A 22,366-nucleotide genomic window follows, 5' to 3' on the forward strand; every position below is an offset into this window, starting at 1 on the left:
TCAATTTCGGCAAAGTAACTAAAGGTACAAAATAAATGTAATGAAATTAAAGTACACAATTTACTCTGAGTTGTAGTGGGGTAGATTTTTTTTATAGCAAAAATAGAGAAATACTCGAGTAAAGTACAAGTCCCTCAAAACTTTTCTGAAGTACAGTACTTGAATAAATGTACTTAATAACTGGAAATCACTGCCTTAATTAACATTTTAATCACAAAACGAGTTCCCATAGAGAATCATTTTTGTCAGAGTATGGTTGATTGAGTATCACTGAACAAGGTCCTGTACATGTATTGTTTTGTTTTTTTTTATAAGACCTGATATTTTGATTCATTTAATCAGCCATCTTTCATGTCCCTCCAGTTTCCCTTTGCCAAAGAGGTCAAGGTCTCTCAAACTGTAGGAGTTTAAAATGTCTATGTTCCGTGCCTTTAAGCTTTATAAAAACGAAAGCCTTTTGGTTCTTTATTGGTGAATTTATGTGTGCCTAAAAATGTTGCCATGTTGAAAGTGAAACCTGTTAAAATTCATTTGTACTATAGAAAACTTTGTCTACTTTAAAATCATTATTTTAAAATCCAGGTAGACCTGATACTATAGTTTTGAAGTAATCCCAAAGAGTAGTCCACTCACAACAAGCCCCAGTGCAGAGAATACAAACAAAATGTAACCGTTAATATATGAAACCAAACGTTTTTTTATTTGAAAGCTTTGAAACAAAACGTAATGAACTCAACTGCATTTTATCTGACAGATATTGTTAAGAAAGTTCCCAGAAATCATTTCACTTCACTGACAGGGTTCAAAACATATGATGTTCCGCTTAGTTGTACCCGGCATGTCTGAGCTTAACCTACGCATTAATGAATCAACAGTTGATCTTGCATCTTTTCAGCAGTTGTACACTTAGACTTGCTATTAACAATTCATGAGAACTTTCAGAACAGACAATTAGATGAACACGAGAGTAATAAAGCTGGGCAAATCAATAGAAACTATACAAGTTTATAGTCTCAATACCAAGATTATAAATACATTAACCCCCCATCACTCCCATACACACTCCCACAAACACTGATAGATATAGATATGCATGTACACAGAATGTTACAGTACGCCATGAAATGCCTGGGTCACATGATGTTTTTTCTCCCAGGCCCACATAGGCAAGAGGCAGCGCTTCAGTCACATGTCCACTATGATGCTGCTACTTGTGTTAGTGGTTCCTCCAGGTACAGCACAAGGGCTTCTGCCTGTAAACACAACATACACAGAACTATTTGGTTAAAGGCTGCATTCAGAGCGTCGAGTAATGCTGAAATATTTTAAGCCATTGCTTTATGTGTTGTGGTAGTTTTGCCAAAGTTGAGAGTTAAATTGCTGCCAGCTAAATACTGAAACGGATTGATGCTACATGTTGTTATTTCCTACTGCTCTTGTGCAAAACTGATCTGCTTTCAGCAATTGTATAAAAAAAAACAATACCAAATCCCTAATATATAAAATGCCAAAATTAGGTCAAAAGAATTTATCATGGATATGTTTTTTTAGATGTATGGGTGAACTGTTCCTTTAAGTCCTGCGGGACGGTAACAGTGCAGTCCACTAAGTTGTAACAGTGCTTTGTCAACCAAACAGTTCCTGTTGTGACTAGTAGCACATTGTCACATACATAACCACAATAAATGTCTACTGAATTTATCTTTTATTAACAATGACATGATGGAGGAAGAGGACCTTCAACAAAGCTGGAAAATGCCCTACAAAACGTATCCCTTCACAGGGATGATATTGGCAAGTACAACTAATTCCATGGTAGTAAAGGCAGGACATTGGTTATATAGGGAACCATAATGTGACGTCGGCATTGACTGCTGAAAAACTCACCTTGGCTTTAAGCATTCCAAAACCCACTGTCTCTTTGGCGTACATGCACAGTAGCAGGTTGGCAACCCGGGTGATGGCCACTCTCCCCTCCTGACACACAAAACAGTAAGTGAAAAATAGTTCCTATAACACAAAAATTCACCACATACCTACAAATAATTCTTACCATACAATCCATGAGAATGAATTTGAGTTTGTCTTCGTTAAAGGCTTGGTGGCCGTTCTTGTCATAGGCTGCCCAGATGTTGCTAGCAATGGCAGCTGTCACCCGTGCATCAGTGTCTCCATACCCTGAGTAAGCCAGGAGTGATCCTTCATTATTCAGTAAGCTGGAGAAAAAGTGAGTTGAGGAGTTGAAAGTTTCAGTATCAAGAAGACAAACATGTGAATAAGCTTTACCATAGACTCAGTGTATAGATTTAATTCAAAATATCTATATCAAGCTATCCAACGTGGAACTTGAAAGTGAATCTTCTCTCTTTTTGCACTATTTTGTTTATCTTATCTGCACCATGTATGTTGAGTTGTTGGAGGAGCATGGGATATAAGATTTTCATTGCCAACATATACGTTGTATATGCTGTACATATGACTAAACCTGAAACCTTGAAACTGATAGATCACAAAAAACTGATAAGGAAATGTATTGATCATATAAAATCTTTTTAAAAAGCAATACATACCCTCCAGCTCCTTATCTGAAGCAATGTTATGTTTTTATTTGTGATGTGATATTTAACTCAACATCTTTTGAATTGGAATAAATTGAAATCGTTAACTTCATATTATAGCAACTTACAGCCCTACATTTCACACAGAGATGCTTAAATATAACAAAGCAAACATTCACTACTGAAAACTACATATTGGTTTATAACTAATATGGTTTTACCTGTTATGGTGGCATTATCTGTTTATCAATGTAACATGTAACACTAGCAAACTCTTGATATATTGACTATACGCTTGTATAATGTTAATAAACTAAATGAGCTCCTTTAGTAAGTAGCATGTGGCTAGCATATTGCTAGCTAGCTAAACGTACTCACAGTGTGCTCTGGACTCCGTTTGTGTTCGCCTGACTGAGAACCTGCGTTAATGCCTTTGGTCGCAACATAGCTAGCAACCCTCAAACATGTAATAATGCAACCTTAAATTCTTAAATGACTAAACAACTGTGTTTAAAGTGTCAAAAACTGATCAACACACAGTCAGCTGACTGCCCCTTTCCATTTCCGGTTATGTTCTCAATGCATTGTGGGAATTGTGGGCATCGACGGGATTTACTTTATACTTCAGCAAAATGTGCCAAGTTTATTTACTCAAGACAAGAGCTGAAATTCAGTTTGAGTAATCTGTCTATGTCCCTGTACTTTCAAAAACAATTTTTTAGAAGACTAGTCCTTGTTGTTTTTGCTCTTTACTTAGCTAAATGGCCAGAGGATCTTTGGAGCGAGGGGCGTTGCGGAGAGCTAAGAGGTCATTTCAAAATAAAAGCCCACTTCTGGTCAAAGACACTTAATGATAGATACCGTTGGAATGACAAGATATCCCCTTCGAGACAGACTTCAATAACCTCTCAGAGTCTTTATTGATAAGACTAGCGTTACAGAAGGCGGGATGAGGGCTTTCCTAGTTTGGTAACCTTAAATGGAAAAATATGGACAGATTTGAACTTGCAGATCAATAACTAACTACAACAATGACTGATAGTTACAGCTCTACCTTAAGTTAATACATCCTCAACATGTAGCACTGTATCATTCCTCAGGACAACAACACTTCTCTGAGATACCATTTTATATTTTTGAACAAAAGAAATGTTTAATGGATGAAAGTTTATTTAGTTTTAAATAGTTAGTTGACAGGAAATCACATGGCAAGGTCTTTACTAACAGTGGGTGGTGTGGTCAAAGTTTATGTAATCTTAAGGCAGGATATATTGATTCTGAAATGTATATTTTAGAATTATTTTTAGATGAAAACAACCAAATGTAAACTGCTCTTTTGGACCATCCTGCAAACGAAAAAACCCCGAAGAATTCATGTTAAAAAATAAACCTATGAACCCCAAATCACAGTATGGCATCACTATTGGCAATATAGCCAGAGATATTAAAGGTATGCTTACATCATAATATTGCAAAATCTCTACCATTTGAAACATCTCTTTCCTCTCCCTTCTATATTGTTACATTTTCCAACCCTTATCCAAATGCTCATTTTACACACTTTTGGTCCTCCTGAAAACGTTCACTAACAAACATTTCAAACAAGATTCAGCACTGACAATGTTTTTGGGGAAAATAGAAGAACATGTCAGGGTAAAAACAGCCTTAATGAAGAGATATTTAAATAAATACCAGTCAAGAATGTCAAAAAAAATGTGTAAACCAGCTCAGACCATCACCCAACCTACTGCAACAACATCCTCAATCAAATCTCTTTATATTACTACCCAATCATAATCTTTTAAAATTACATAATCATATTTCTTGGTAACCTCATGCAGATTTTACTCAATGAGCACTTTTAATGTCAGAAATCATGTCCCGCTGCACTGGCAGGAATAACTCATTGGTCGCGGCAGTGATAGTAGTGGCATCATTTTACAGTAGCAGCGCTGCCACGGCATTTTAACATCAAAAATCCTGTTATAAACCAACGACATCCTTCAAACTCTCTGACTATGATTTACAACTGTGTCTATGAGGTTGTTAGGTCAGCCTATAAAGTAGGACCGTTTTCATGTATTTACTATTAATCTACCGGGCCAGCCCCTAACTCTCACACTTCTCCACCCTCAACCGCAGAATAAACAGAGTTAATTTATAAGTCTCTCGATAGCAGCGTTGAGGTCCCCTCCTGTAGCGGTGAGTGCCTGCAGGTTGGCTGCGCGGTCAACGAAGCCCATGGTGTTGAGCTGCTCTAGCTGGTGCCGGAACCGATCCTCTGGGCCCTGAAGCTGTGAGGAAGGAGAGGATGCGTGAGGTCAGTTGCTGCTTATTTACAGAGGTGATCATTTTATTGAAAATACAGGATTTAGTGAGTGAAGAGATGTTCTCATATTATTCTGTATGCTTATACAAAAACGTGCAAAAACTAACTACACTTACTCCCACCACTTTCACTCACTGTTCTGTAATTATAGTTGTCAGCTTGCTTGTTTCAGATAACTTGTTATGTAATGTAATCATAATAAATATATTGTTACAGCAGTCCATATTTTCCACAGCGATGTATAAGTGATATACAGGTTATCTGTTACTGTAGAGGTGCTGAATTGTTAAAATACCTACATATTGTTGCTTTAAAATGGCTGACCAGAGAAAAAACACAAAACCTATGGGAATGGAATATTCGTGTTGCTCTGATTTAGGAAAACAGAACACTTTTAGGCAATTAGATGAAACATACTGATGGCCCGCCCTCTGAGAACATCTGTAACATCTGCTGCATGAGCTGTTGCTGAGAGGGATTGGATGCTGTTGTCATGGCAGGAGACTGAGGGGTCACTCGGGGGATGCTGCCCCCTGTGCCTGGAGGAACTGTGAGGCCTCCAGGAGACAATCTAAAAGAGGAGAAGAAAAAGGTCAACAACCCAGAAAACTGTGACAATTCCCTTTTATTTTCAGGGAAATATACCATGACTTGAAATAACCACTACAAATAATGACCAACTTCTAAAACAACAGTTTGTAGGATTTGGCGGCATCTAGTGTTGCAGTGCAGGATCAGATTTAGACCAACTGAATACCATGTATTTTTCCTTGTCATGATTTAAATTACAGAAGTCATTGTACCAGATTAAGACAATTATACAGGGCTAAATTATCGGATTAAGAGCATTAAGGTCTTACCTGGACAGGAACCCTGGGGCTTCTGTCTGCAAGGTCTGCAGGCCCTGTTGGATCTGGGTGAGGGCCTGCATGGCTCTGGGGTTGGTCAGCATAGACAGTGTCTCGGGACTCTGAATCTGTTCAACAACAAACATGGCACAAGTCAACACGAAACCCAACAAAGTCCTCACAGATGATCATTTTTATATATTTTTCACACAGATAGCAATTTGGATGTATGCATAGACTCTCCATAGAGCATTATAAACCCTGGGGATGTTCTTAAGGTTACCAAGCAGCCAGACCTGGTTACGCATCATCTCTTGCATCATTGCAACACTATAAGATCTGTCCAGGGACAAAATATTTCAAACGACATAAACAAACACTGTAAGAGCCAAGGAAGATGCATGCCAGGCAACAACTAATGTCTCACTGGGCTTTGGATTTAACTCTTAACCCCAGCACATTTCACCTGATCTAGTTGTAGCCGGAATTGTATTTTTTGAAAAAAATGTGAATAAAACCAACTCTAAATTACATTTTTCACTAATCACCGATATGTGGAAGCAATTAATCATGGACATCAAAGATTGAATCCATGACAGAGAAGATCAGAGGAAACTAATGTGATCAAAAACAGACTGCAAATCTGAGAACATTTACAGTCAGAGAGTGAAAAAAAGGGCATACATCATCTTTAAAGAGACACCAACATTTTGTGCCATTACATTCAGCTTCTACATCTGAAAGCAGCATCTGTTTATAGAGTTTAGACTGCCTGACGACTACAACTTTTAACACAAGATGTATTATTTATAAATCTATGTTTTAGGGCTCCGCACTGACCCGTCTCATAAGCTCAGGGTTGTTGAACATGCTGGAGACGTCCGGGTTACTGTCCATGAGATGCTGCATCTGAGGATTGCCTGCTAACATCTGTCTCATCAGGTCTGGGTTGGACATCATGTTTTGGACCATGGGGTTGCCCATCATCTGCGTCAACATCTGTGGGTTGGACATCAGCTGACTCTGCACCTGCTGCTGCATCTCCATGAAGCTGGATGAACCCATGCCCAGACCCAACAAGCCAGACAGGTCCCCGAGTCCACCTGAGAAGGAGGAGTAAAGCTGGAGATTACATACTTGCAGGATTACAAACCTGTTGACTATAGGAACTTGGCTAAAAATAATATTTTGCCATAGGATTTTATTACTTTGCTTGGTCTTCTCAAATGTGTTTTTACATTTCTACATTTACAAATTTTACCCATAGGATTAGCAGTTTGTGTTGGCGTTGGATTCATTCCACCTTCTGCTCTGTCTGCTACAGTGGGGTTTGAGGTAATGCTGCTGTAACTTGGAGGGTTTCCATAACTGGAACTTGTCTGAGATGGGCCATCACCTGTTGATCTTTGGAAAGAAAGCAAACATTAATAAAACGTTCACCGTGTGTTAGCTTTGTCACCTGCACACAAATTCTACTTACTTTGGGGCAGTCTTGATGACAAGATGAACAGTTAACCCGTCTTTGATACCGTGCTGCTTTAAAGGATCGCCATCCTTCAGAATCTTTCCAGCAAATATCAACACCAGCTGGTCCTGCTGGGCCTCAAACTTTTTGGATACCTCCTGTTTGAACTGGGCAAATGGGGGAAAAAAAGCAAGTGAGCAACCCCTCTTCAGTCCCTAAAAGAAAGTTTCTTGATATTTGAGTTTAAAATAATATCAACAGGGTCCTCCATTATAATGTAACATGTGGCCCTGTTTTGAAGGGGGGTGCTTTTTCAAAATCTAGTTATATATATATAAAATGTTTTGCTTTAAAGTATTGAGGCATTCAAGTGTTATCAGAGCTGGTGGAGCAAGTTTTTATAGCTTATTAATTTACTCCAGGTGTAACTTAAGTCTTATTTAAGTTGTATTTATGTAAGTGTATTTATTTAAGTGTAGTAATTACGATTTACCACTGAATAGTAGAAGGGTAGAAGTACAAAGAATAAAACAATTGAAATACTCAATTGCAGTACAAGTCCATAAAAGTGGTACTTGAGTACAGCACCTGAGTAAATGTACATAGTTAATTTATACCACTGTCAGTATTTAACTTATTTAGTAATGTTGGTCAACAGCACCACACCCAGCTCCATGTCATTGAGCTAATGCAAAATAACGTGAACCCGTTATCGCTTCATACCAAACTAAACAATGACTGGTTTCACTGCAGTTTCAACGTTAGACGAAGAAGATGTTATATGACGTCAGTGTCGAAATTAGCCAAATATGGTTAGCTATTATCTGCTAATCATACGCAGGTCGACCGTCGTAGGAAATATTTAAACGTTTATTTCGCACCAGGATTTTAAATATATATATTATAGTAATACAGAAAACATTTTGAGACCACGAATATACATTTTATAACGTAACTCGCTGCTGGACAGCTAATTAAAAATACGTTTTGACCTTTCCTCTGATGTCTACGAGGAAACGCGTGATGACGGGTGCATGATTTCAGCAGCCCGGTTATTTAAAAGTCCTGATACCTGTGAGACAGAAGAGTCCTCCGATATCGAAATTTCCTCTTTTCCATTGGGGGTTTTGACAGTGATCACCATCATAGATCCTCCCGAAGCAACAGTGTTCTCCATGTTGTCATCCTCCGTGCGATCTGTGTTGCTATTGTCAGCCATCTTTACTACTGCTTCTTCTTCTGTGTTACTTCCGGTGCAGTTGAAGCCGCCACCCATCGGTCTTCAAAATAAACACCTTTGCATATTTGGGATATATTTATTAAATCATAAAGAAAATGAAATACTTTTCTTGTTACTTAGATGTTTTCCAAGTATAACTATTTAGATGTAAACTTAAGTAGAAATAATATTGCCTGCAAATACTCTTTAACAAGCTTATTATGGTCTATGGTCACAAGGCAAGTTTATTTACATAAAAATCTGATTCCGTAAGTGTTTAAAATAAGGTAGGTAGGTGAAGACATAAGAAAAAGTGGCAAACTGGTAAGAATGAAAATGAAGCCATAAAAAAACAACAACACTTTAAAATACAATTTAAATGATAAAAAAATGATACCTGTAGGCCTAATGGCCAATGAATGTGTGTGAATGTACAATACCGATAGAAAGTGCAGTCATCAACATGTCCTGATTTTATGAGTGCAAATAAAGATCATTAACTAAAATGTTATACGTGTTCTAAATTGTGAAATGGAAAATGTACTTCTTCTAAGAATTAAAAGTTAAAATGGTTCATAACGAAAAATGGACCCTGTTACTTTTCTGATTTTTCTAAAAAATATATATAAGCCTGAACCTATTATTTCATCTGTAATTGTTAGACGTTATGTTTATACAACAAAACATTATATTTTTTAAAGCTTATGTCTTGTATGCAGAAAGTACAGTATTTGATTAAATGTACAACGTTACATTTCACCACTGCTTTCATATATTAGACGCATTAAGTGTAATCCAAAGCAACATTTCACTTCTTTCCTGTTCCACTTATTGATAAGATAGTATTCAATTATGCTGGCAGACTCTCAACAATGTCCTCAGTCATCTCGTCAAGATTATAGTTGAGTCATTATCTTAGTATTGCATTGGTGTGGCTGCTAGCATTCAAGATAATTCCTATTAAAGATAAAAGCTAATCTTTATCAATTATTCTATAGGATCTCCCGTTCTAAAACACCCTTGAAAACAAACAACACCACAATCAGTAGAAACATATTTGTATGTCTGACATCAAGAACAATCAGCCTGGATTACTTACCTGATATTTGTAGTCCACACCTACAATTTTGCAGATAACTACGCAATATAAGGCAGGGATGTTTAGTTGAGCCGTCCACATTCTGACCATTGGATTGGTTTGCTGTAAATTCCTCCTGGCTGTAAGGTACAGTACCAAATTCACCTGATGCTGTTAGTAAAATCTTCCAAGTGAAAGCTTACCTTGGATAATTAATGAGTAATTTATCAATGCATGTTTTAATTCTGTGATTGATTTTAGTGTGATGAATGCATCATTTCTATTTTACGCATTATTTACTAGATTGCATTTCTGCAAGAATGAAGTCTGGCCTGCTTTTCCAGTTCATATTGATGTCTGTCACGTGAGTATATTGAACCTTCTGCAAGTAAAACACCACAACAGATACATTGTTTTAAGGCTGCAATTTTGTGGCATGTGAGTATACATTTTTTTCTTCTAAACCCTCAGTATTTTCTGCCATGGAAATGATCAGTTCCTCAATGACAATGCAAACCTCATACTCCCGGGGTCATATAATATTCCATGGATGGCGGGCATTGAGGATTTCCGCACCCTCTCTCTCCTCACCTTTCCTGGTGCCCATGACAGCATGGCCCTGTATGGAGGTCCAGAGGCTAAACACCAGGCTTGGTCCCTGAAGGATCAACTAAGAGCTGGCATTCGTTTTTTAGACCTCAAAGTATTTGGACTGGGTGACACCCTCTGCGTCATGCATGGGGTGATTTACCAACACATCACTCTCAGGGATGTAATTGACACTGTCCAAGCCTTCCTGTCAGAGTTTAAGAGTGAAGCTGTGCTCATTAGAGTCCAACCAGAGTCTTTTGAGAAGAAAACTGTGAATGAAATGGTGCAGAGTCTAATTGGTAGCGACCAGCATGTGTGGGTGAACACTGCAATGCCAAATATGGGTCAAGTCAGGGGGAAAATTGTCTTTTTGCAAAAGAGCACCTTCACTCTGGGAATTCCCCTCATAGATACAGATGGAAAGCATTACAATGAGGTTAGCGATTTTAAAAATAAAGAGAATGAAATAATTAAGCAGCTGAACCAAGCCACTGAAGCTTGTGGGGGTGATAATGCTATTTTGACTGACAGTAGTGGCTCAGGCTTTGGTACTTTCTGGGGGATGTTTCTGACTCCAAAGCGAGTCGCTGAGAAGGTAAACCCATGGCTCAATCAATACCTGAGACAGTTTTACCCTAATAAACCCAGACCATGCTTTGGCATAATTGCCATGGACTTCCCCGGCATTGACCTCATTCAAACTGTTATCAATTTAAACTTTTGGTAATAATACAATGATTCACAGATGTCTTTCATTCATACCTACTGTACACATTCTTATGTAGCCGAAGTATCTGGAAATACATAAAGTAATCTGTGAAGTGATACTCTGCTTGTTTCGTTTGTAATTGCATCTTGTGGCCATAAATATGCCTACAATAAATAAAATGATATTGCTTTCTCATTGATCTTGAGCTTGTGTTGCTTCATGTTGTTACATTTCACCTAACTCCAATGCTGTCTTCATGTGTTATAGGTGCAGCATTGAAATAAATACATAGATATTTAATCATAGGTAAACGTATTAATAGTTAAATGTCAAAATCAATACCTTTACAGGTAAACGTATCATATTCAAATGCTAACAAGTTTGTTTGACTGATTCAGTGTCTTTTAATTAACAATTTGTATGCCACAAAATAAATACCAATAACCAAATACCAGAAAAGGGATTTCTCCGCTTTGAATTTACCTGACGGTGCAAGTTGTCCTGGATTTAGATAATATCTATAGTCAGACAAACAATATGTAATATAATGACAGGTAAATGAACATGAAAGAAAAGAGGTGTTTGGGTGTGCTGGTTGACTTTGGACTTCTGAATTTTTGGCAACAGAAATGTCAGTGCCTCTTTGACATTGTTTTAAATCGTTGAAGTAGTAAATTAAAATCACGCCAATAAGTAACTTTGTGTGTGAGCAGCAAAGGGTTACACTTGCTCCCAGTGAAGGGCGTTACTTCTGGGAACTCTCTCTCTCTCTCCCTCTCTGTCTCTGTCTCTCTCTCTCTCTCTCTCTGTCTCTCTCTCTCTCTCTCTCTCTCTCTCTCTCTCTCTCTCTCTCTCTCTCTGTCTCTCTGTCTCTCTCTCTCTCTCTCTGTCTCTCTCTCTCTCCCTCTCTGTCTCTCTGTCTCTCTCTCTCTCTCTCTCTCTCTCTCTCTCTCTCTCTCTCTCTCTCTCTCTCTCTCTCTCTATCCCTCCCTTCCGCTTTCCTAAAAAATAACTGCGCAACTACCAGCCACATTTCTTCAGCTGAAAAGAACTCGATAGATTTTTAACCATAAAAGCAGGTAAGTGCTTCTGCCATGTTTGATTCAGTAGGCTATATATCGAAGTCTAACTTAGTTACATTTTAGCCAATCCTTATTATGTATATGGTCGTGTACTGCTACTTAAGTAAACCCTTACATTTACAGCAATCAGTATATCAAGTGGATGACGTCAATGATTCATATTTCACGGTTAAAAGAAAACACGCATGTCAGCACGGTAGTGAACGATAACAATTACACGTAACCTGATGAAATGAGGGAGATTTGTTGTTCAAATGAGTACAACTTGCTTACTTTTTCTTCAATTATGGATTTGCAATATCCTCTATGTGGCAATATCCTCTATGTGGCCAAAGGTACCTGGAAGCATACCTACAATATATCACATTACAGTACCTGAGTAAATAAGACACAGGATTATGCAAATAACTTTCTCTAACTGATAACTTCGATTGTGACTTCATTGTTTTTGCATGAATTTGTTTCACACCTAATCCAAAAGTACAAAATGTCACAAAAGGAAAACAGTTTTCTTTATTTTGTGTTTATTATATATATTACTATAAAAGGTATGCCCTATAGTGGAAACTGCTCTGCACATACAGTTTAAACTTTAGCAGCCCCATTTGAAAAAGTAAGGGTTATACAAACCTGGTAAATACTTTCAGAAATGCTGGATTTACAGGCAAAGTGGCAATTTTCACACAAATGTGTCTGAGAAAAACACTGTATAAAAACAAATTAAAAGTTCTCTTTGTTTCTTTCAGTCTACAGGAGCAGGCAGGATGGCTGTCACAATCACCAAGTCTGAGGGCAGAACTGTAATCACTCTGAGCTCTGACACCCAAAGTGTTTTTCCTCCTCTGTGCCAAATCCTCAAAAGCCTGTGCTTCAACCCCATGTGCTGCTCCGTGTCCCAGCACATGAGGAGGATCCAGAGAACTTCTCAGACAGTACTGGGGGTGAGTTATTTGTACCTTGTCTTGCCATAAATGCAAACAAAATAACACAGTGTAACTACACTGCCCGGTTAAAAAAAGGGTCACCACCTGGATTTAACTAAGCAGATAGGTAAGAGCCTCCCATTGGATAATTACTGCATGGGTGATTATGTTTCAACTGGCAACAAGTTATTTAACCCTAAATGATGCAGTGAGTAGCTTCTCATTTGTTAAACAGTCATGTCGAAAGACATATCCTGTGGTCGTGGAAAAGATGTTAATCTGTTTCAGAAGGGTCAAGTTATTGGCATGCATCAAGCAGAGAAAACATCTAAGGAGATTGCTGAAACTACTACAATTGGGTTAAGATCTGTCCAATGCATTATTAAAAACTGGAAGGACAGTCGGGAAACATCATCTTCGAGGACGGAATGTGGATCGTGATCGGCGATCACTTAAACGTTTGGTGAAATCAAACGGTAGAAAAACAACAGTAGAACTCACGGCTATGTTTAATAGTGAAAGTAAGAGCATTTCCACAAGCACAATGTGAAGGGAACTAAAGGGATTGGGACTTGTTATGACCTGGCTCAAAAAGGCCACAACAAAGGAGAGACACACCATGTCAATGGTAACAAAAGATATTTTTATTAAAGTAAGTCAAATTAAAGAAGTGCACAAATAAGTAAAGGATGAGGTGTGGACGTCAGTGGTATCAGTAGTGTAAGTGCAGGGTGAGGGTTGCATGGACGTGTATGTGTGAGGGTGTTGAGATGTACAAAGTAGAACAGCTAAAGTAACAGTATACCAAACCAAAACCTGGTGCCTGCGGGAAAGAGCAGAGAGGAGCAGAGCAAGAGAGTTAGTGTGGCAGGGAGACTTTAAGTAGCTACAGGGCACCGGGCCCAGGTGCCCTGAGATGACAGTGCCAGGATCCATCGGGCTCAAATTGTGAAAGAGTGTTTCAGGGAGCATGAGACATCATTTTCACACATGGATTGGCCACCACAGAGTCCAGACCTGAACCCGATTGAGAATCTTTGGGATGTGCTGGAGAAGACTTTGCAAAGTGGTCCGAATCTCCCGTCATCAATAAAAGATCTTGGCGAAAAATGAATGCAACTCTGGACTGAAATAAATGCGTGACATTGCAGAAGCTTGTGGAAACGATGCCACCGTGAATACCTGCTGTAATCAAAGCTAAAGGCGGTCCAACGAAATATTAAGAGTGTGTGACCTTTTTTTGGCCAGGCAGTGTATTAAGCAGTGACGTGCGGATGAGGGGAGGCAGGTGAGGCCGTGCCTCACCTGTCAACATGAAAAGTAAAATGAAGAAATAAATGTAATGATCATATTTATCCAGTTGTTTGTATTATAAAGTTATTTTCCTTTTAATTTCACCAGTTTTACATTATTTTGATCCAAAATCGCTGAATTTTCATATTCACGTTCAAACACTGAGAACGGCTGCTCGGTGAGGCACCAACCTGCTGACATGCTATACAGTGAGACTGTAACTGCTGTCTGTCTGTATGTCGCTATTAAAATGTTCAAACACTCTGGCTATATTAACTAATTTCCATACTTTAGCTGGTGTATATAATATACAGTGTTTTTTGTCAACTGTATGTCTGTAACGTGTCTCTTGAGCTGAGCAAAACCGCTGCGAAGAGAGACTAGGTGAGGCACGCAGTTCTCCTGCCTCATGGCAGTGGGTGCTAGTGAGTCCAGTTCAAATCTGATTGTGATGACGTCAGTGCCTCACCAGCCATGAACTTCACCGCACGTCACTGGTATTAAGAGAGTAACAGTTGTGCCCCATATAGTGACCTGGGATTTGTTGTTGTCCTGTACAGATGTTTGTGGTTCATGCTAGGTTTTTTCTTCTCCACAGACTCTGCAAATTATGGTTGGGTTGTTCAACATCGGCATTGGTGTGATCTTTTGTTTTGCTCGCATGCGGAGCATTGACTGGTTTCCCTTTTGGTTGGGACCATTGGTAAGCAAAGCAAATCTTAAATGATTTTTTAATTGTTATTTGTGTAATAACCAAAGCCCAACAGTAAGTTTCTTACAAAATGTAATAAAATAAAGTGTAATTTTATTTGGGTTGTTTATTTGATTCGAAGAAAATCCACCTGGAGTTTTTTTTTTCAGATTCAGAATCAAATATCTGTCCAAGTCCAGTACAAGCAAAAATGAATGAATCAGCTCAAACCAATCACTTCTGTATTGTGCTGTGTTTTGAATATATTAGAGACTTCTGCCTAAACACAAGTGTGTTTTGTTATTAAACATCTTTATTCTCTTGGTTCTCAAATGATAAGAAGCAGATCATCTATCTCCTATCTAGTAGAAGTTCACTGTAAACACCAGATGAGGATGATATCCCCTCTTGGTGTTAAAAACGCTGGTGAACCAGTTAAAGACTCTAGAAAAACTGTAATTTAAAAATGTGTTTCGTTTTTTTCTGTCTTTAGTTCATGTTGTTTGGCATCATTTCAATGTTGTCTGAGAAGTACCCCAGTCCATGTCTGGTGAGTATGTCAGCTTTATAACATCTTCTTGTCATCTTAACAGAATTTACTTTTATTATAATTTATATTTATATACCTAAAGACAAATTAAATGGCTTTTGTATTTGGCACATGCACCATTTTGAGCATATACAGTACCTACATTGTTTTGGACAGAGCATTATTTAGGAGCAGTGTTCCAAGCTGTTATGTGGGAGAAAGTCGGAGGCTTTTGAACTTGATGAGCATTTTTGTCATGCTGTGTTTTTGTGTGTTTCTTTCAAGGTCATCGTCAATGTTATTCTGAATCTAGCAGGAGTTGGTTTTGCCATTACAGCCATCACACTCTACAGCATCAGTATGGCAGACATTTGGCTGTGGTGGATGTGTGAGGATGATTATGGTTACCATCATAGTACCTCTTCATCTTCTGGGGATGAAATAATGAAGGAAAAATGCGTGGCAGCCAAAAACCTGGCTTTGGTGAGTGTGGAAAATGTATTTTATCGGATATTGTCGTAAAAGTTACCATGAATGATCGCCATTCACAACTGTTTACAACAGGCTTCACTTAGGATAAACTAATTAAGAAAAACCAGGGATGAAATGATTACATGAATAATTAGTTTTATGAACTTTAATTAATTTTTGATAGTAATTTATCAAATGAAAATGTCCAACATGAGGTGGTTTTAGCTTCTGAAATGTGAAGATTTGCAGCTTTCTCTGATTTTATATAATCATTAACTGTTTACATTTTGTGATTTTCAACTTTTGATTTGGAAGGAAAAATCACGTCAAAAACGGAAAAATTGTGATCACCGTTAATTGGGATTTAAATGCATGTTATTGTGGTTTATTATTATTATGCCCTTAGTAAATAACCAGATGTCCTAATGACTTGTGGTAATGCGTAGTTTGTATGTTAATGGACAGAGAGTTAATGTCATTATATCTGAATATAACAAGCAAATGTGTTTTGATGTATTAAAGAAAGCTTGTGTCCCACCAGATGCTGCTGAGGAGCTTGAACGGTATGATGATTGTCCTCTCAGTCCTGGAGCTCTGCGTCGCCATCAGCTCCGTCGTTCTGGGGATCAAGGCTCTGAAGACAAGGGACAAGGAGGTAGGGATGGTATGGTCTGCAGAATAACATCTTACTGTCAGAACTGAGAAAATAATATTCAGTACTACTTTTCTTTATGAGTTGTTTGAATGTGGCCTTAAGGTTGGAAACATTTCAAGATTTGATTATGTCTGCAATTTTTTTTCAGTCTTCCTGATAATATCTTTATTTTTTTACAAGATTGAGGAACCTGAACAGTACAAACCCCTTCTGGTGGAAAACCCTGGCTACCCCGAGGTCTAGCTGAAGAATCCTGCTTTTTGCTGTCAGTCACCAGGTATTATAATCAAACAATTGATTGAATTTTCTGTAATGATTTAATCAAACTCATCTGGTCCCTTCGCTGCCAATCTTCTGGATAATTTCCTACATGTTTTGTTTAAAAAAGGTTTGCACTTATTTTTAGTATTTTAGATAATATGCTTTTTCTGTCTATTTCTTCTGTGTAAATGTTTTAAAGCTGTTGCAGTTGATTATGATTTCTATTGAATAAGGTGCCTTAGCTTGTTTGGAGGTAAATGGGAGGTGCATGTGTGAAATTGATATACTGAAAGGTTTTCTTTGCTATTTTGCAATATTAAGTCATGTTAAAAAAAATGATGTAATCGAAACTGTTGAGTATCACTATAAAAACACTTGCTCTGTTGTTGTAGTTTTATTGTGTACTTATATTAAACTCCTCTGAGATATTGAAGGAGTTTAATAATTAGTTGTGGTCTTTCAATACAAAAAGTAAAGATGACTAAAGTGTGAAGTTAAGGAGATTACTATAGATATCATTTGAAAAGGTCATTATATTCCACTTTGAGCTATTGTCACTTGCTTTTTATTTGTAATTAATTTAACATGCCATCCTTGCACACTAAATGTAAATAATATCCCACTTTTACAGTGTCAGCAGTAATTTACAAACTCAAAGGACATAAAGCACAACTATTACCAAGCCTCTCAGCCCAACCTGTGACTACACGGTTTGCCAGTAGGTGGTGGTATTCCTCTAAATTCACATACCTGTATATTGCCTGCTGGGTGTTTAATTCAATGTGCATGTTCCCTGTTTCATGTTTTGAGAATGGAACAGGGATTACAGAGTTGCAAATTACATTGATAATATAGGTCTGTGGCCCAGTGCTGTAATGCGCCAACTGCACTCTGTTTCTAATGTAAATTGCAGCAGGTGCCTGGAATTTACCTGTTGATTCATGTTGGTTTCTGTTTACACAACTCAGATACAAACAGAGTGGCTTAAGGCAGAGCCACAGGTATGTCTGTGTTTTTTCATGTATCATAAATCCTGAATGATGAGGTGTAATACCACTACGTAATGTGTTTAAAGGTGTCGTACCCTGTGCCAATATCAAGGATTGGAGGCAGATATCATCCATAAATTAGCAGGAACATTAAACAATGTAACACGCTTAGTACCACCCCTTAGATTCCCTTGAGCAGACTCATAACCCTCAAAGTTCCTCACTTTAAAGTTCATGTGAAATTCATGTTTTCATACATGAAATACAACCCTTTCATGGGAAATAGCACACTGTATCTCTCATTTAAACTGTTCAAATACCTCACATGCATACACCTGGGAATACTTCATGTGAGAAAGGCTGTTTCACATTAGATAATACAAGTGAAAATCTTGTTTTCACGTGAGATTTCTTACATACAAATCTGCCAACATAATGTGTGAAATGTACAAAAACAAAATGCCTATGTGTGAATGTTTTACGTGAAATGGTCTTGAATAACACGTTATAGAAATGATGTGCATCACATCAGATTCTTTCATGAGCCCTATTTTTTTTAAAAGCTGTCAAAGGTGTTATTAGTATTACTATAAAAGTAAGCCCTGCTCTGAGCGAGACGTCTCTGTTTGCATAAGAAGTAAGAAGTGCTGGTTAAGATCAATATGGTTTAAATGTTGGTCACATTACTGAAACACAACTGTGGGATTAACTGCTCCGATAAAATCAAAGCTGCTTTTTTTGGTAAACTTTTGGTATGCTGCGTAATGGGCGGGAAACCAGTTAAGAGTAATTGTAAATACTAAAGAGGTGGAGATGATTGCTTAAGACTTTGCATAGTTTGTTCTGGTGTAAGGTTTGTGATTATATATCATAACAGACATTGGAGTAAATGTTCATACAATGTTAAAAAAGGAAAGAGGTGTTAAAGGATCTGAATAGACGCCTCAGGTTACATTTTGAAAACAATACCAGACGTGTGATACCCCTTTAATGCTAGATAGTAGAGGACTTTCTGTGACACTTAGTCAGACAGCAGGGCCACACAAGCTTGTTGGGTCCTGCCCAAACGCTGGTATGTGAGTAAAGAAGATCAAAGTAACGTCAAGTAGTAAAGTAGGGAAGGGGCCACAAGTGAAAACATGGTGTTTGATGACAGAGATTATAGAGCAAGAGGTTTGTGGTTTTTTTTAGCACAAATTCTTTCTGGTTCTCATTGTTGATACAGAAGCCAAAGTCATAATATGTTCATAATTAAAGAATTGCCATCAATCAATAACATTAAACCTGAAGCAATTGATTTCTGGCCACTTGGGGACAGCACACCAAACACACACATGTTATGACCTAAAACCCAAAAACAAGGAGCAGAAAAACGCTAACATGCTCCATAGGGCTACGGACAAATGCTGATGTGATCAAATATGAATGAACCCTTTTCACATTGTGAAGAGACACTGTTAAATGTATAATCACTGTGTCCTCCAGCATATTCCATAATGCTTCTCTCAAACTATATGTTAATCAAATCAGCGTTTCATTTTTGGGCTGTCAGAAGTAGCATTATTCACTTTAGCTCTCAGCTTATACTACACTTTTACACTGTTAAGCAACATTAGCACAAAAACTGTATTGATAAGTTACACATACATTTGTTTTTGTGATTACTTCTAATAAATGTTTGTTTTACATTTTATTGATATATCCACAAAGGGAATTCTTTACAAACAATGCATACTTAAGAAAGCTACTCTGGTACAAGATAATACAACTATACAACAGTTATGTTCAGGTTCAGGCCATTTATTTGTACCCGTATTTAGATTTGGTTTGCAGTTGAAAGACAGTATCCATTGTGACATACATTTTAAAACATTACACGTGGTAAATTCATTTATTGGTCAATAATGTCTTTTGAATTTAAATAATGAATCCCAACCCTTCTGCTGCTGGAAGTTAAAATTGAGGTTACAGAAGTAGTAGGCAAAGTAGTCCTTCAAAGAGGATCAAAGTTTCAAACACGGGTCCCACGTGGGAGAATACTAGAGACTCACTAACTTCATTGGGTTTTCTTTGAAGTCCCCTTCACCTTGTTTAGCATCGACACACTATTTCTGGTGCCTCCCGATAGAAACTAAACATATCTGTTTCATAATCTTTGAGTAAGCTGCATTCAGGTTTCCTAAGTATATGATGTCTGTCAGAAAACTAGCCCCTCCTTCACTCCATATTACTTGCACCACCTTATTAAAATATGTGACCTTTTTTTTTTTTTTTTTTTTTTTTTTACCAAAATGACTGCTATTTCCATTGAGACTATATTTGAGCAGAGTTGTTTACACTGTGGTGATAGCACAATGTATTCCTGAAAAGCGGGCGAATCGTTCCATTGCCGCGTGATGTTTTTCTGCGTTCCTGAGGTCACCTGATGGGCCGGGCTCAATGCAAGGCTGTGTGGCCAAATCATATTCAATGAAGAGTTATTCTAATTAAAAGCATCACGTCCCCTATTCGACTGTTTTGTGTCAGCATCCCCTCTTTACCCACCTGGCGTACATGGGAACCCGCCTGAAGCAGCCTTTCCATACTGATGGAGAACAGAGCTGAAGGGCCAAGCCAAAAACTGGAACACGTATGACTCTATTAGTAAAATTGTATTGTTTTACTCCTACAGAGAGGTCATATAGAGTCACAGTTTTGTAGTTTGTAGTCTGAGGTCGAGGTATGAAATCATGTCAATTCAAAACTACCAATTCCTTCTCTCTCACCACTCTCATGTTGTCATTGTTGGATATTTGTTTGTCTTAAAACCAGTTATGTGCTACCTGCCTAGCACCAAACAGAAGAGAGTCACAGTTAGCGACTACCTGGTGAACATAGAGTAAGATATTTTTATCAGAAGAAGGTGGAAACCCAACACTGAGCTAAAAGACAAAAACATGAGAGACTTCAAATTAATGCATATTCTGCTCTGTATCTACTGGAAGAAAGCAACTGTTAAAAGTTATTCACATCAATTTAAGGGGGATTATCTCTTGTCCACTTCTAACAAATGTCCCAAATATAACTGCAGATTTAAAATAGACGCAGAATATTTTAAAGTGTTACCATATTGTCAGTGTTTGTGAATATTGATACATTTCTAGGCTTATTTTCTGTACGTCTTTTTCCCAAAGTTGCTGAATTCCTTCCTTTTCAGTCTTTTTCCATTAGCAAACAGGTATCCAGAAAACAAGGACAAGCTAGATTTGGTACGTGGAGTATTTTTCCTGACATGAAAGACGATATTAGCCCCAAACTTATGACAAATTTCCTGCTGACACTAGAAAAATCCCACCTCTTCTTTGGGTTCATCCAAGCTTTAACTTCACATTCATTCTGCATAGATTGCATTTCTTTCAGGGTATATCGGGATTATTTCACGGTAGCACAGTCCTTCTCTTTCCTTCTTTAACAAAACAAACATTTTCTAATCTCTTTGGAGTCCATTGAGACTCGGTTATGACTAGCTGTATATATTTGTTTTAACCACCTTGACACAAAAATGTGTAGGAGTAGATACAGAGAGAACAATATTACAAATTCTAAACCATTTCCAACCCCTTCTCAAAGCTTGTATATTTCCATGAGCTTAGCATTTCAAGCAAATAACATGTTCACCTTCTCCAATAATTTGAATATCCGAGGCCTAAAGAACTGGAACAATCCAATAAATCACAAGTAAGAAAAGACAAGATAAACGTTTTTGTTTTTTTCTCCATGGCTAACGTGTTATCTGTCTTGAAACCTCTCACACTTGCAGACTGCCAGGCCTGGGTTTAGTTGGAGAGTGGACCAACATCTCTTTAGCATGTATATGACCAGTTATTTCTGATGAACAGGAGAGATCATCATTTCAAAATGCAATACTTTTTTTCCTTTTTGCGATGAAGCTGTTTACATATTTCTGGCAAATATATTGATTTCACTGTCTGCCTTTATAGAGGATTAAGTGATAAGATCTACAGGAGCTGGTGACCTTGCCAAGGCAGGTCTCTCGAAGTTACAATATTAAAATGAAAGTCTTACACATTTAAATCTAGTTTTATACTTCCTGTATTATACATGTCATTTCCTTGTGCATACAGTTTAAATCCAAGGAATGCCAGTAAAAATACATGTAGACAACACTCTTTGAGCCACATGTTTTCCTCTGCACTTGTTCATTTCTGCTGAGGCACTTGACCCGCCTGTGTGATGTATGGCAGGGCCATGAGTCTTCATGCACTGAATATAGAAAAACCACAACCACATAATTATAGAGCACTAAGGGTGTTTCCAGGCTAACCACCATATTCTTTTTCTCTTTTTTTACTGAGCTTTTAGATTTCTGCACTGCTGGGTGTTAAGTCTCTCACTCAATGAAAGCTCAAAATGTAATGTTGTACTTATGCTAAAATTGGGATATTTTGCTTTCAAAAGTCAATAAAATTATACATAAAAAAGCTAAAACTCTAATAGTGTAATGTATGCACAGCACACACATTTGGAAAAGAGTAACCAGCAATTCTAGCAACCCAAACTGTTGTAATTGTGCATCTCCTAAAAAACGTTGCACAAAGATGGCAACTTCAGTCTTATTTACTTTTAGCATCACCACAAAACCATGACCTATTATCCAAAGATAAAACAAGTAAAA

At 37.7% G+C, this 22,366-nt stretch overlaps 4 protein-coding genes across 5 annotated transcripts; 2 read left to right on the forward strand and 2 right to left on the reverse strand.

Annotated features, from left to right (window-relative positions):
• Window positions 1–677: 677 nt before the first annotated feature.
• lamtor2 (late endosomal/lysosomal adaptor, MAPK and MTOR activator 2) lies at window positions 678–3,165 on the reverse strand. The gene is made up of 4 exons (XM_063879315.1): window positions 2,937–3,165; window positions 2,054–2,216; window positions 1,888–1,977; window positions 678–1,253 (listed from the first exon to the last, which is right to left on the reverse strand). Exons 1-4 carry the CDS (start codon window positions 3,002–3,004, stop codon window positions 1,197–1,199), a joined length of 378 nt encoding a protein of 125 aa, XP_063735385.1. The 5' UTR covers window positions 3,005–3,165; the 3' UTR covers window positions 678–1,196.
• Window positions 3,166–3,710: 545 nt separating this feature from the next.
• Window positions 3,711–8,476, reverse strand: ubqln4 (ubiquilin 4). The gene is made up of 7 exons (XM_063879097.1): window positions 8,273–8,476; window positions 7,216–7,367; window positions 6,997–7,139; window positions 6,576–6,838; window positions 5,748–5,863; window positions 5,305–5,458; window positions 3,711–4,852 (listed from the first exon to the last, which is right to left on the reverse strand). The coding sequence occupies exons 1-7, from the start codon at window positions 8,474–8,476 to the stop codon at window positions 4,712–4,714; spliced, it is 1,173 nt and encodes a 390-aa protein (XP_063735167.1). The 3' UTR covers window positions 3,711–4,711.
• Window positions 8,477–9,518: 1,042 nt separating this feature from the next.
• Window positions 9,519–11,002, forward strand: LOC134861833 (1-phosphatidylinositol phosphodiesterase-like). Its single transcript, XM_063879368.1, has 3 exons — window positions 9,519–9,644; window positions 9,801–9,861; window positions 9,969–11,002. Exons 2-3 carry the CDS (start codon window positions 9,818–9,820, stop codon window positions 10,813–10,815), a joined length of 891 nt encoding a protein of 296 aa, XP_063735438.1. The 5' UTR covers window positions 9,519–9,644; window positions 9,801–9,817; the 3' UTR covers window positions 10,816–11,002.
• A 656-nt stretch (window positions 11,003–11,658) lies between these two features.
• On the forward strand, window positions 11,659–17,087 carry LOC134861834 (membrane-spanning 4-domains subfamily A member 5-like). Of its 2 annotated transcripts, none has more exons than XM_063879369.1 (7): window positions 11,659–11,876; window positions 12,626–12,820; window positions 14,694–14,798; window positions 15,280–15,336; window positions 15,601–15,798; window positions 16,328–16,450; window positions 16,622–17,087. In XM_063879369.1, exons 2-7 carry the CDS (start codon window positions 12,644–12,646, stop codon window positions 16,682–16,684), a joined length of 723 nt encoding a protein of 240 aa, XP_063735439.1. In that variant the 5' UTR covers window positions 11,659–11,876; window positions 12,626–12,643; the 3' UTR covers window positions 16,685–17,087. The 2 variants fall into 2 exon arrangements, with proteins under 2 accessions (XP_063735439.1, XP_063735440.1); XM_063879370.1 differs by having other exon boundaries at window positions 16,328–16,441.
• Window positions 17,088–22,366: the final 5,279 nt, after the last annotated feature.

This window comes from Eleginops maclovinus, chromosome 3 (assembly GCF_036324505.1).
Source record: "Eleginops maclovinus isolate JMC-PN-2008 ecotype Puerto Natales chromosome 3, JC_Emac_rtc_rv5, whole genome shotgun sequence".
NCBI lineage: Eukaryota > Metazoa > Chordata > Actinopteri > Perciformes > Eleginopidae > Eleginops > Eleginops maclovinus.